The following is a 15,852-nucleotide window of genomic DNA, read 5'->3' as shown; positions in this document are numbered from 1 at the left end:
TACATTTATTCACACTTTTTCAAATTTAGCTAATAATCTACGTTTCATTTATCTAATGTTATTATTCTTTTTTTAACTAATGCCTCTATGGATATATTGATTTATAAAGTCCAGATAAGATGGGACAGGGAAAATATAATGGTGCTGAATTTAATCCCTTACCTGAATATAAAGGTGGGGAAAAGTAGGTTTCAAATTGTGAGTATGTAAAACAGAGTTTATCCTTGTATTATCATTTACTTATTATTTATTGTATTATTTATTATTACTAATCTACTTTTGCCCACCACTGTATATACTTTGCCATAGAACTCAAGAGCTTAACTAATATTATTCAACAGGTGAAGTTAACAGCAACTAGAATGAAAATTTTATTAAATCATCAAAGCCAAATATTATCCTAACCCATTTCAAAAAATATCATTTCTGTTTATCCATTTTAATAGCATGATGATCAGCAAGACTATTACTAACATTTTGATAACCCTGACTTATACTGCATGACTGAAATTCTTACTACCAATTTTTAAATAAGAAATTTATTTAATACACTTACTGTGTTTCATTTTGTAATATAATGGTTAATGGAAAGTATATTGTCCTATCTCCAGTGTATATGTTTGCATTATGCTTTTCAGTCTTTTCTGTTGACTCATTTTCTGCTATTATTTAATTATGTTTTACTATTTGTCATTCTCTATATCAAGGCAGACTATAACAGTTGAATGCATGTTCATAAATTAAGGACCTGTTAGATATCATCAGTTCCTCATTTGACAGCAGGAAAATAAAAGAAAAAAATGCCAAGAGACAAAAAGTAAATTGCTTTTCCATCCCATGTGGAAATTGAAGTTTTTGGTTCTTGTTATTTGACTTGGCCATTAGCTAGAAGATTACTGTTTTAATTATTCTTTCTATTGGTCACTTATATATACTCAATTCCATATCCAAAAATTTATTATAATGTTTGTGCAGTCTCAGGGCAAAGTATGTGGCTGAATGGCTCAAGTTCATCATGACTAATGTGAATCAAAGAAACTAAGATATATTAATGTCATTTTCATAAATGAATGAGAGTATATTACAGTGTTTAAACTTTCTTGGCTATAAAACCTCTTTGTGGTGTGTGTGTATGTAAACTTCTCACAGATAATACGTGTTTTTTAAGTTTTTCTTTTTTTTCCATTAACTGGTTCTATTTGGCTACCAATAAATTTAGAACACCCATACAATCCTAATGCACTTAACCTCTATAGATATACCCATGTAATTCCTGTTTTTGTATAAGGAGATTCAGCAGAGTTTTTAATTTAACTGACTTTCTTCCTCCTGATTATACCAGAATGACCATTCCTGGCAATATGCATAGAAAAAGATCAAAGCTGTTAAATGTATATCATAGTATTTTTACTACTAATAATAATAATAATTAAGAAAAATATTTCTGTAGGTTGTTTAACCATAGTCATCCTCTAATAACTATTGAGTTATCTATAACTATTGTGTAACAGGATAAAATCAAATTAATTTTTAAATACTAACTAACCTTAGAAGCTTTAATTACAAAATGACTATTCAGTTTTTTTGAGGTAAAAAATAAATACCATATCATCTCACCTGTAAGTGGAACCTAATCAACAAAACAAACAAGCAAGCAAAATATAACCAGAGACATGGGAATAAAGAACAAGCTGACAGCAACCAGAGTGGGAAGGGGGATAATGGGGAAAAGTAGGTGAATGGTTGTCAATGAACATGTATAAAGGACCCATGGACAAAGCCAGAGGAGTGGGAGGTGGGGGTGGGTGGGGAGGGGTAGAATAATGGGTATAAAATGGAGACAAGTGTAATTGAACAGGAATTTTAAAAATGATTATTCATTGCAATAAAAATCAGAGGTAAGTAAAAGTGTAAAGCTGATCATTTTCAAAGACTTAATTTTTGTGAATGTAAATATTCTATCTCTATTAGCAAAAACCTTTGATTTATAAAATATCCTATATATCTGAGCTAATATCTAAAATAATTTTCTTTATGCATTACTAAGATGATAGTAGCAAATCAATATCTATTAACATGTATTTATAAACATTTTAAATTTAATCTTTATGGGCTTTGTTTCCTAACCCAATGATTCTTTTGCAACTTACTTCTTGTTTTTTTTTGCTTATCTTGCTGCTGAACTGTAATACCCTGCCTCTTGAACTTTAGGTTGACCAGGTACTATAGTTCCTCCTCAAAAGCTGTATCATAAACGTAAAGCTTTAAACATAAAAAATAAATATGATTTATCTAGACTTAAGACTTTGGTTCCTTATCATTATTTTGTATAATTGTTATCTTGGGTCATATTTCAAAGGATAAATAAGTAATCTTGAAGACTCAGATATTAAGAAACTACCTGGGCCATAACAGTCAGTGATTCATATAGAACTGTAACAGTGCTCATTATTAGGTATCTCACCTCTCTTCACAAATACAATATAAAACCTCTTTCCCTTTTATAGTATTATACTATAAAATGTCAGCAATGGAACCATAACCTCAGTGCTAAGTAAAAGGAATTCTCAAATCAGTTTAACGACATACTGGTATATAACATCAAACAGATCTTAAAAAAAAATGCTGTCTTACAAAAAATAATTGCTTATAGATCTTCAACAATAAAATTAGATCTTATTGTTAAAGAGATGCTTCAAATTTTTAATTCTTCAGCCCCCAGCTTACAGTCAGTTATGACATGTCCCATTTAACAGACAAGGACCAACGATGTTAAATGACTCAGTAAGTTACATGATAGTATTGGAGTGGGAACTCCCCCCATGTTTGTAGTATAATTATTTTCCTTATGCATATTCTTTTTAACCACCTTGTTTGTTGGAGTAATTCAGTCTTCCAGAAACTTACTAAGGTTAAATATTTTTGTGGTGTCATGTCTTTTTTCTGTAAAACCCTGGCTAGAATACTGAGAAACAAAATAACAATAAAATCTAATAATAATTATTAAAACAGTATATACAAAGCCAAAGTATTGTTAAGAGGATCCATGTAACTGACATACTCATTAATCACTTTTTGGATTATAGATATCCTGATAATTTATAATACCTTAGAGCAATAGAAGTTCAAGGACCAGTTTAGAATTGCAGACTGTTACTAGTCTATATTGGAATTAGTAGAAATTAAAAATAAGCATTTAGAAACTTTTATAGCAATTTCTCAGTGTAATTATATTTGTTGAATATAGTAACTAAAAGGTAAGCTCATATTCTATTTGTCATTGGATTTTTACTTTATTTTTTAGTAATTTTATTGTATTTTATAAAAAATATTAGTCCATTGGAGGGGTGGAAATGGGAGGGAGGTGGGGAGGGATGGGTGGGTGGGCTGGAATGGGAGTAAAGGACAGAAAAATGTACTTGAACAATGATTAAAATAAAATTTAAAAAATTAGTCCATGAGAAACTAGGAATTAAGAAATGATGGATCTTTCACCAGATCGTATTTGAAAAGTACTTTCTTAGAGAAATATATGAGGTCTGTTCAGAAGGTATCCAGCCATGTAAGATGAAAAATAGAGACATTTATTGAAGAAAATAGAAGAAACATTGTACATAGGACAGTGATGCCTCAGTCCCCTTCAAAGTAGGCACCTTGGGACCTCACACAGTTCTCCCAGTTGCCATCATCTGCCCTGTCATATTTTCCTGAATCTCAATGATGATCTAAAATCTCTTCCCTTTCAAAGGTGACTTTAGTTTTGGGGAAAGTCAGAGAAGTCACAAGGTACAAAATCTGGGTTGTAGGGTGGCTGAGTCACCTGGGTGATTTGATGTTTCACCAAAAAACTCTGCACCAGATATGATGCATGAGTGGATGTGTTATCATGATGAAGCTGCTAATCATCAGTTGCCCATAGCAGCAGCTTTCTGAATCATCCCAATAGTTTCCAGTGAGGAATTTTCAACCTTAACAAAAAAATTGATGCAGATTCATTGCTTTACTTGATCAGTCATTTTGAATGCAACAGCCACACAGTACACATGCTCAGTCAACAGCATCTACTGCCCCCACTAACTAGTACATTGAAGTTGTCATTGTTCACACATGCTTATTCCAGTACACTCTCGTTGGTTGCCAGGTTGCATTGATGTCTTGCAAATTGTTCTTATTATATTATCAGTGGCTGGACATTTTCCACACAAACCTTGAACTTGAAAATCCTTAATTTTTATTGTTAGGTCATTTCATGTACATGATGTCAAAAATGTTTCTAACTTACTGTTAGGTTTGTTATATACAGATTCTAGTACCTGATTGCTAGGAAAATAACCAGATACATCTCTTAAAATTGCTTCAATGCTTGTTAACAATGATGTTGTATTAATTAGGCTTGCATGGAATACCAGGAGAGAAGGGGGATCCTGGCCCTCCTGGGTTTGATGTTCCAGGACCCCCTGGTGACAGAGGCAGTCCGGGGATCCCTGGAGCACCTGGTCCTATGGGACCCCCAGGATTGCCAGGGCCTCCAGGAAAAGTAGGTGCCTCTGGATTACCAGGTAATTTGTTTAAAGTTTTCTCTGGTTTTGAATTCATTAAATTAAAACTGATGTGACTGTGGCTTATTATTCTCTTATTGTACTTTCTAGATTGACACTATCCCTTAAGGAAAATTGTTAAATGTTTTTGATTGCAGGAAAGTGACTTTGCTATTTGCATTATACTTTGTGGGAATTCTATATTGCTGTATAACAAACAACCCCAAAATTTAATGGTTAAGATCAACCATTCTATTTTGCTGAAGATTTTGCAGGTCAGGAATTAAGGGATGACTTAATGAGTTTCTTAGCTCTGATCTAGTGGCATCAGCTAGAGTGGTTGGGGGTAAAGGATCTACTTCCAAAATAGCAATTGTTTGACAAGTGAGTGTTCCTTTGCCTCTTCACATAGTATCTCATTATCTATAATGTCTCCTAACATGGCTTGAGCTCCTTCCACTATGGTAGTGTCAGGGTAGTTACCCTCCTTTCAAGGCAACTGGTTTTCAAAGCAGAGAATTCCGAAAACCAAAATTTAGTGTTCCAAAAGCTCCAGGTGGAAGCTGCAAGACTTCTTATGATCTAGTCTTGAAAGTCATACAGTGTCACATACATTGTCAGTCAAAGGCAAGTCACAGAGTCAGCCACAATGTGTATGTGTATGGGGACCTGTCATTCTTTAAGGAGGACCATCTTTGAATATTAGCTACCACATTGAGGCTTTTTATTTATGGGTATCAACAGTAGTGGTACTAAGTTACAAAAGTAGAGAAGGGGTAAAAACTTAGTGCTTTCCCTCCAAATCTCAATAGTTTTCCAATTGACATCTTATAATTTATCTTTTATCTTTCCAAGGTCCAGAAAAGGTAAAATTTACTTATCAATATTATTCAAAGGTACCAAAGGTGAAATGGGTGTGATGGGACCTCCAGGCCCACCAGGACCTTTGGGAATTCCTGGCAGAAGTGGTGCTCCTGGTCTCAAAGGTAATATTCAGTGTTTGCTGGCAGATGCATATAAGATAGAAAATTAAACATTGCTGTATTTCAATATAGGATATTTTTACTTGACTACTTTAAAAAGAGCATTAATTGGTTGCAATTTGTTTCGATATGATATGGCATTTAAATAAGTCCTTCGTTCAACTTGGTGGCATATTTAGTTTGGATACCATGAGACATGGTAAATAATAAAATATAGGAATTAAATTTTGACTTTATTTACAGTCTCTATAATAGTCAAAGAACCCCAGAGAAAGAGAGATTGTCATTTGAATATAAAAATGTGTTTTAGATAGCCAGTGGCCTATCCAACTGCAGAACATATGATATAAATAATATTTATATTCATTAACTCTAGATGGATAAATATCATATGTTTTGTCTTCTCCACACTTGTCGGTTTTAGGTGATGATGGTTTTCAGGGTCAGCCAGGGCCTCCTGGTCCTACAGGAGAAAAAGGTAGTATAGGGGAACCTGGACTTCCTGGCCCTCCTGGACCAATGGATCCAGAGCTGCTGGGCTCAAAAGGAGAAAAGGGGGACCCTGGTTTACCAGGTAAATGGAATTATTTATTCTTTAATACATTTCCAGGCATAGCAAAGGTTTAATTTTGAATGTCATGAAAAGTGACTTGTAGTCTTGGATTCACCAACTAAAGGTATTTAGATGCATCATATTTTTGTAATGTAAATTAATTTCCAGTTGGTTTTTACTATTTCATTGATCTACATTTGTTTGAGTATTTTCTTTTTAGTTTATATGTCACACACTGGGAGGTTTTAAAAATAGATTTAGGCAGTCACCTTGAGGATTCCAGAAGGTAGTATACGATATAGTTGAGAGAAAAAGATAAGTAGCCACAAATACTTGAAAAACAGATTGCAGTGTTTGGGAAATTTGCTGGTCCTTTAGTTTTTACCCCTGAAACAAGATGGGGATGAGCGGTACATTATTGCCCTGTAGTATTTTGATATCCATATCATACTTGGCTTTTTTAAAGTATATTTTATTAATTACACTATTACAGTTGTCCCAACTTTTCCCCCTTGCCACCCCTCTGCCCAGTACCCCTTTCCCTCCAGCAGTCCCTTCCTTAGTTCATGTCCATGGGTCATGTGTATAAGTTCTTTCACTTCTCCATTTCCTATAGTATTCTTAATATCCCCCTGTCTGTTTTCTACCCAATTATGCTTCTTAATCCCTGTACCTTTTTCCCCATTTTCCCCTTTCCCCTCCCAGCTGATAACCCTTCATATGATCTCCATACCTTTGATTCTGTTCTTTTATAGTTGTTTGCTTAGTGTGTTTTTCTTTTTGTTTTTTTTTGTATTTTGCTGTTGATAGTTGTGAGTTTATTGTCATTTTAATGTTCATAGTTTTGATCTTCTTTTTCTTAAATAAGTAAGTCCCTTTAACATTTCATGTAATAATGACTTGCTAGTGATGTGTTCCTGTAGTTTTACCTTATCTGCGAAGCACTTTTTCTGCCCTTCCATTCTGGATAGAGTAATCTAAGTTGTAGGTCCTTGCTTTTCATCACTTTGAGTACTTCTTCCCAACTCCTTCTTGCCTGTAAGGTTCCTTTTGAGAAATCAGCTGACAGTCTTATGGGAATTCCTTTATAGGTAACTCTCTTCTTTTTTCTTGTTGCTTTTAAGATTCTCTCTTTATCTTTAACCTTGGCATTTTAATTATGATGTGTCTTGGTGTAGTCTTCTTTGGGTCCAACTTGTTTGGTATTTTTTGTGCTTCCTGGACTTGTATGTCTATTTCTTTCATCAAATTAGGGAAATTTTCTTTAATTATCTGTTCAAGTAAGTTTTCAATTTCTTGTTCTTCCACTTTCCCTTCTGGCTTCCCTATGATTGAGATGTTGGCACATTTGGATATGTCCCAGTGTCTTCTTATACTCTCCTCATTTTTTGGAATTCTTATTTCTAAATTCTGTTCTACCTGACTGTTTATTTCTTCCTTATGTTCACAATTATTGATTTGAATCCGGCTTCCTTCCCTTCACTGTTGGTTTCCTGTGGATTTTTCTTTATGTCATTTAGTGTAGCTTTCATTTCCTCTCTTATGTTTTTGCAATACTGAATGAGTTCTCAGAGCATCCTGATCACCAATGTTTTGAACTCTACATCTGATAGGTTGGCTATCTCCATTTCATTTAGTTCTTTTTCTGGGTTTTGTTCTGTTCTCTCATTTGGGCCATATTTCTTTGTCTTCTCGTTTTGGCAGCATCCCTGTGTTTGTTTCTGTGTATTAGGTAGAGCTATTTTGACTCCCAGTATTAGCATATGTGTTGCATTTTATGGGGCAGAGCTTTAGATATTCACCATGGCCAGGCAACCCACTTCACCACTCTGCAGTGCTATGTAGGGGAGAGGGGTTAGAGAGAGAACAATGACTCTGCTTGGCTTCTGGAGTCTTGCCCAGCATTCATCTTGTTTCCAGTCACTTCACCCGCTTCCTGTATGTAACTGGCACCATTCCAGCTGTTGTCCTGGTGGTGATTCCCAGAGTGGGAAGGTTTGCATATGTTCTAAGTTTGTGTGGGCTCATTAAACAGACTCTTTTGAGTAATGAGCAGTTTCTTCCACTGCCCCAACCCCCACTGATTTTTACAACCAGAATTTATAAGGCTTTCTCTTCCCAGCTCTGGAGCCTGGACTTCACAGTCTGGTATGGCAGTGGGATTGGTCACTCCCAAGGTATCCCTCCCTATTTTTATCACCACGCATGAATGTAGGACTGCCCATTCTACCACTACCGCCTCTCTGCCCCACACCATGTCCTCTCTGCCCTTCCTATCCATCTGGATGAATATGACTTCTTTAAATCCTTCATTGTCAGACTTCCATTCAGTTCAATTTTCTGGCAGTTCTGGGTGTTTTTGTCTTGAGGTTAGTTGTGATTCTTCTTTTAGTTGTGCAAGGAGGCAAAGCTTGTCTACCTACTCCTCTATCTTAACCAGAAGGCCATACTTGGCTTTTAAATACACTTCATTATTATACTGCCTTGGCAGAATAAACAAGTACTGCAATTTGAACAGCCAAGCTGGGCCCTGGGGGGAAGTCACTGAAAATAGATCTAGGGAACAGCTGTGCTTTTTATAGTTATTTTATTAAAACCAAATAAATTATGAAGTATAGCATTTTTAATGAAAAGTTATTTTTATAAAAATATAGTACATTCATAGCAAAGCATCAGAAAATTTGGATAAGTACAAATGAATAAAACACTTATAATCTATATAGAATAGCCTTTCAAATAACATGGAACTCTAAAACAGGCTTGAAGTAAAGTCTGTGGCTCTCTTTGTTTTGTAATCATTAATATTGTTAGTCCATATGTACACATGAGTGTGTGTTTGGGTATGCATGTACACTGATGTTAAAATTTTCCTTAAGAGCAGGACTTGGTGTTTTGTTTTGTTTTTCATCAAAAATGTGTTTAAGGCATCACAGTAGTTTTGTATGTAGTCAAAAAAGATGCAAGGCCATCTAATTTTTTATTGCTAAAATGACATATCTTTCTTGAATTACTCCTTGCAAGAATTCTTTTTCATTTTATGCCATCTGTGAAAGAGAGTTAGTAAAGACTCTATACTTGCCTCTAACAGGGTTATTAAAGGTAATTGTAGAATATGAGATAGCCTAGAGATAATCTGTCCCAAATCCTTCATTTTACAGTGTAAGGAACTATAGCCCAAAGAGGAAAGTGACTTAATTGTTGAATGCTCTGAATTCTTAATGGTAGCTAAATAAAAAGTGAGGACTTCAGTATGAGTCCAGTGCTGTTGGTTCATACTATGTCTGTATATCACCGATGTCTGTATTTCACTCACAGTTCAGAATATGGGTATCCTCCTTTGCCAAATTAATTTAACGGATTTATGATATCAACCTAACTTGTTTCTTATACTCCTCCTTGGAAGGTATTCCTGGAGCACCAGGTCCAAAAGGTTACCAGGGTTTGCCTGGAGACCCAGGGCAGCCTGGACTGAGTGGGAACCCTGGATTACCAGGACTACCAGGTATGTATGATAGACCACCTATAGCAATTGGATAGCTGATCCTAAACCCTGAAAAAATTATTATGCATTTGTCATGTGTCATATATGATGTCATGTGTCATGTGCCATCTGGTCATGGCAATATGAGTAGCTACTGAGTAGGTTGAGTAGCTACTAAGATCGGAGTTCTCTTTTAGCAAAAAAAAAATGTTGCCATTTGGCCCAACTATTAATACAGGAGATTTATAGACTGTTTTGGTCATTTTTTTTTCTTTTTGTGGTAGCAAAGTTTATATATAACCAGAAGCATATCCAAGTAAGGTGCTGGATTTTATTTACATAAATTGCAACACATGTAAATAAGACAATTATCTGGTGGGAGCCTGAAGAATTCACTTTTTTTAGTTCTTTACCTTCAGACAGGTCAATTATTAAACCATGTTAATCACCCTCATACAATCAACATGGATTTTTCTTATTGCTAACAAAACTCTTTCTTGCTGGTTCATAAACCATTTTCTTTTAGTTAGGCCCCTAATGAGTAAAGAGGAGCTAGTCCCCATCTTCATAAGAACCCTTATGAAGTCTGTTTTTCTCTACTACCTTGCCTTAATGTGGTTGAAAAGAGAAATTACCTCCCTTTCTGTCCTTCACATCTTCTGCTTTTCCTTTTCCAAGTTGGAAATAAATGTGAAAGAAAAAATGTTTAAGGCAACATTGGGGTCCATGGAAAATACCAATGTGACACCATAGAACTCAGGCACCTAACCTCTAGGAAGAATGTGTAAACACAGCAGCCAGGACTGTAGGAAGTGACTGTCCAGAACCTCTTCATCAACACATCTATCCATGGACAAATTTACTGGGGGTATACCATGACATGTTACCACTTTGCTCTTCTTTTTTTTAAAGATTTTATTTATTTATCTTTTTAGAGAAAGGGGAAGGGAAGGAGAAAGAGAGGGAGAGAAACATCAATGCGTGGTTGCCTTTCCCATGCCCCCTACCAGGGATCTGGCCTGCAACCAAGGCATGCACCCCGACTGGGAATCGAACCAGCGACCCCCCACTTCGCAGTCCAGCGCTCAATCCACTGAGCCACACCAGCCAGGGCTGCTCTTCTTGCTTTCATATAATTAGAATCTACATGGTAAAACTACTTCTGCATATTTTAAAAGCAGACTCATTATATTGGATTTGTATGTGACAGATACAGTAAGGATAGTTATGCACATGCAACAAATAGGACTTTGGGTGTTTGAAATAGTTTTAAGGCAAGAAACAAGGTGTCCTGGTAAAAATTTTTAATTTTTAAAATAAGTCTGTATTAGGAGATCTCTATTACCATGATTATATTGTAGTATGTCCCTAAGGAGATTTCTTAAGCATCACTTATCTGTTTTATGCAAGTTACATCTGCAGAACTTGATTGTGTATTAATATTTGATCCATCCAATTCCATGACTACATTTTAATTTTGACCCATTTCAGGAAATCAGGCAATCTCAATATTACTGACTTCTCTTAATTTTACCAATTTGACTTTCTTAGGTCCCCAGGGTAATCCTGGTCTTCCTGGGAAGCCAGGACTTACAGGACCCCCTGGACTTAAAGGAAACACAGGTGATATGGGTTTTCCAGGTGAGTGATGAAATCTCCCAAATATTTAGATCCACTAATGGAAGATGGTTCACTCTGTTTGTTATCAGAAAAGAGACTGATGTTGACAAAATCAAAATGAGACAATATCTAAGGTAATTAGTGGGTAAAGCTTCTCATTATACAAATATTTGAACTAGGAATTAAGGCACAGAGCTTTAGAAATCTTTAAAGTAAAAACTTATAAACTTGTATGTTTTTTCCAGTTGTATCCCTTTCACTTAAACTTCCTGTAAAATAGCCTTTTATATAATCCTGGTTGTAAAGCTCATTATTATATTACACAGAATTTGCAGAGTTCTGTTTCAAACTCTTTTATTTGGTCATATATATCATAGGTATTTTACAAGTAAAACGTATTTTGTAAAATATTGCATGTTACATGTTTTCAACAGGCCCTCAGGGTGTGAAAGGGTCCCCTGGTACCCCTGGAGTTCCTGGACAACCTGGATCCCCAGGATTACCTGGGCAGAAAGGAGAAAAAGGTGATCCTGGTGTTTCAGGCATTGGTCTTCCAGGTCTTCCTGGCCCTAAGGTAATCCTATTCTAGACACATGCCAGAGCAGATGTGATTTTTTTAATACTGTGCTCATTCCTAATTCTTAATTAAATAAACTATAGACTAATATAGTATACTCTGACAAGAAATTTATCCCTTCTTCTTTCTCTTACATTGTAAAGAGATATGTTTTAGGGTTTGCAGCCAGTCCAAAAAAGTGGGGAGGGGGCTTCTGATTTCTTTCTTTACCTCTATCTTAATCTTAATCTCTTTGGATGTTTCAGTAAACTAAAGGCTTATTTCTGCCTGGTTTTGGTGTTCTTTTCCCTTTTTTTTTTAAAGATTTTATTTATTTATTTTTAGAGAGGGAAGGGAGGGAGAGAGAGAGAGAGAGAGGGAGAGGGAGAGGGAGAGGGAGAGGGAGAGAGAGAGAGACATCAATGTGCGGTTGCTGGGGGTTCTGGCCTGCAAGCCAGGAATGTACCCTGGCTGGGAATCTAACCTGGGACACTTTGGTTCCCAGCCCGTGCTCAATCCACTGAGCTACGCCAGCCAGGGCTTCTTTTCCCTTTTTAGTGAAGAGGTTATTGGTCTTTGTCCAGTTATTATTAACTAATATGAAAAGACATAAAGAAACTAACTTAGGCAATTAATAAAAGTGCAGTAGTAGTCTTAACTGAATATCTGAGGTAGTGGGAATAATAAATAGTCAGAATATTAATATATTTTGTAGGTCAAGCCAGCACAATTTGCTTATAGAATAGGAGAAAAGAGAGATATCAAGGATGAATCTAAACTCTGTCTTGAGCAACTGGAAGAATGGAATTGCTAAACAGTGAGATAGGAAAGATTTGGGGAGAAGCAAATTTGGTGGTAAAGATCAGGAGCACAGTTTTCTGATTGTTATAAAGACTTCTATATCCTAAGAATTTTATAATCTAATTTTTTCCAGTACCTTTTTGATTTTGTTCTTAATATGAACATCTTTAATCCATATGACCTTTTCTATATATTGTGTAAGGTCAAACTTTATTCTTTACTCATTGATTTGAAATGTCATTTTAAAATATTTCTAAGTTTGTTCATATATATTTTTTTTCTGTACTCACTGAATTTTAACATTTATATACTGGAAGCAAAATTACCATAAAAACTCATCTCTGAAATTATAATGAACGGAGGCAGAAAATGCTTCAATTGGCAAATGCCCTCATTATATTCTTAAAATTTAATCATACAACAGATTCTAAACAATCTATCATAATCCCAGATTGCTTTTTGCTAAAATTGACAAGCAGATCCTAAAATTCCTGTGAGAATACATGGAATCCAGAATAATCAAAATAATTTTGAAAATAAAAGAATGGATTTGGAGGACTCACTTTGTATAGTATGTTTTACTAAGTTTCAAAATTTATGATAAAACTACAGCAGTCCAGACTGTGTAATAGTGGCATAGGATAGACATAGGAATTGATGAAATAGAGTTCAGAAATAAAACTGTACATTTTTGGTCAGTTGATTTTCAACAAAGGTGCTAAGACAATTAGAAGAAATAAAAATCTTTTAACAAATGATGCTAAACACAAGAAGATACCTATATGCAAATGAATGAATTTCTGCCCCCTAAATCACATCATACACAAAAATTAACCCTTAGTGGATAATTGATCTAAATATGAGAGTTAAACAATTAAAATCTTAGAAGAAAACATGATTAAATCTTCATGACTTTCAGTTAGGTTAACGATTTCTTAGATACTACACAAAAAGTACAAACAACCAAAGAAAAATATAAATTGGAATATATTATTTTTTTTTAAATTTTGTGTTGCAAATGATAACATCAAGGAAGTAAGAGGATAACCCACAGAAAGGGAGAAAATATTTACAAGTGATAGATATATCAGAGACTTGTATACACAATATATAAATATATAAATAACTGCTATATTCGATAAGAAAGCAAATAAACCAGTTATTAAAATGGACAATGTTAGTTGCACCAAACAGACCCCAACCACATACAGTATATAGAACATTCCAACCACAACAGTAGAGTACACATTTTTTAGGGAACATGGAACATTCCCCAGAATAGATCATACGTTAGGCCAAGATCTTCAAAAAAAAAAAAATGAAAAGGAGGGAACACTTCCAAACTCAATGTATTATGCCAGCATTTTCCTGATTCCAAAGCCAGACAAAAATACTATAAGAAAATTAGAGACCAATATCCTTTATATATATATTGATGTAAATTTTTTCAACAAAATACATCCATGTAGATTTTTGGATCATGGTTAATATAAATTCCCCTCTTCTGCAAGACTTGAAACCAGGCCCATCTACCTGACCCCGTGTTCCATTATCATCTACACTACTGAGGCAAGAAGGATTATTATTGGAAACAAAACCACAACACAGTTATTGGACCAATAAAACACGACAGTATTTTATGTGTTAATTCTGTAATCCCAAAATTAGAAATAAACATGGGCTATTTGAACCAGGGACATTTTCTAAGTGTGGATGTTTGGAACAGGACCAAATATCAAGGAATGTTTGGCATGAACCAAATGTCTCTGTGAATGTTTTGGACAGAAGTAGGTATCTGCTATTCCTATGGAAACAGTATGGACCATCCTCAAAAAATTAAAAATAGAATTACAATGTGAATGAGCAATTTAACTTCTGTGCATTTATGCAAAGAAAAAAAGACTATTCTGAAAAGATAAATGCACTCCCATGTTCATGCAGCATTTACAAAATCCAAGTTATAAAAGCAAACTAAATGTCCAACAATGGATGAATGGATAACCAAAATAATGCAATGGTATAACACACACACACACACACACACACACACACACACACACACATCACATTATTCAGCCATAAAAAAGAGGGAAATCTTGCCATTTGATACAACATAGATGGACGCCGAGGGTATTATTCTAAGTGAAATAAGTCAGACAGAGAAAGCCAAATACCATGTGATCTCACTTATACATTGATTCTAAAAATAATGAATAAATAAACAAAATAAAATCAACCACAAAAAAAATGAGCTCATAGGTATAGAGAAAGAATAGCAGTTTCCAAAAGTGGAGGGTGGATGTGGACAAAATGGGTGAAGGGAATTAAAGAGTACAAACAGATTCATAGATACAAAAAACAGACTGACAGTTGCCAGAGGGGTGGAGGGATTTGGGGTACTAGAGTGAAAAAGGTAAAGGGATTAAGAAGTACAAATTGGTAGTTAAAAATAGTTATGAAGATATAAAGTACAGCATAGGGAATCTAATATTGTAATAAGTATGTATGATGCCAGGTGAGTAGTAGAAATTTTGGGAGAACCACTTTGTATAAATGTTTCTTTAACTACTATGCAGTCCACGTGAAACAAAAACAAAATAATATTGAATGTAAACTATAATTGAGAAATAAAATTCAAAAATTATAAGCTTCTAGCTATAACATAATTAAGTCATGAGATATAATGTACACCATGATGTCTTTTGTAAATATACTGAAATTTGATTAAAGAGTGAATATTAAACATTTTTCTAGGCTTCTTTTTTTTTAGATTTTATTTATTTATTTTTTTAGACAGAGGGGAAGTAGAGGAGAAAGAGGGAAAGAAACATCAATGTGTGGTTGCACTTGTGCACCCCGGGATCTGGCCCACAACCCAGGCATTTGCCCTGACTGGGAATCGAACCCATGACCCTTTGGTTTGCAGCCTGCACTCAATCCATTGACCTACACCACTCAGGGCTGAATATTAAACATTTTCATCACAAGAACAAAGTTTTGTAATTATGTAAGGTCATAGATGTTAACTAGATTTATTGTGGTGACCATTTCACAAATATATACAAATAACAAATCATTATGTTGTAGATCTGAAACTAATATAATATTATATGTTGCTTATATCTAAATTTTTAAAAAATTATCAAAGCCTGGCAGAAGAAATGTACATATTTGTGGTTTAAGTATATTTAAGTCATGTCTAGCTTTTGCTAAAAGTGTAGGTATACTATAATTTCCCTTTATCAGAGTGATTTACAAGATTCCTGGCCATTTTGTTGATTCTCTGACTACTGCCTTCATTTTTATCTCCATTCTTATCT

At 34.7% G+C, this 15,852-nt stretch overlaps 1 protein-coding gene across 1 annotated transcript in view; it reads left to right on the top strand.

Moving 5' to 3' along the window:
- The window catches only part of COL4A5 (collagen type IV alpha 5 chain), a 295,836-nt gene that overhangs the window by 237,865 nt on the left and 42,119 nt on the right, over nucleotides 1-15,852 (top strand). The window contains exons 31-36 of the mRNA XM_036016745.1: nucleotides 4,392-4,559; nucleotides 5,435-5,524; nucleotides 5,946-6,095; nucleotides 9,478-9,576; nucleotides 11,107-11,196; nucleotides 11,610-11,749. Coding sequence (XP_035872638.1) covers nucleotides 4,392-4,559; nucleotides 5,435-5,524; nucleotides 5,946-6,095; nucleotides 9,478-9,576; nucleotides 11,107-11,196; nucleotides 11,610-11,749 — 737 coding nt within the window. The remainder of the gene's footprint in view (nucleotides 1-4,391; nucleotides 4,560-5,434; nucleotides 5,525-5,945; nucleotides 6,096-9,477; nucleotides 9,577-11,106; nucleotides 11,197-11,609; nucleotides 11,750-15,852) is intronic.

This window comes from Phyllostomus discolor, chromosome X (genome assembly GCF_004126475.2).
Source record: "Phyllostomus discolor isolate MPI-MPIP mPhyDis1 chromosome X, mPhyDis1.pri.v3, whole genome shotgun sequence".
Classification (NCBI taxonomy): Eukaryota; Metazoa; Chordata; class Mammalia; order Chiroptera; family Phyllostomidae; genus Phyllostomus; species Phyllostomus discolor.
This window is presented reverse-complemented; position numbering and strand designations above follow the sequence as displayed.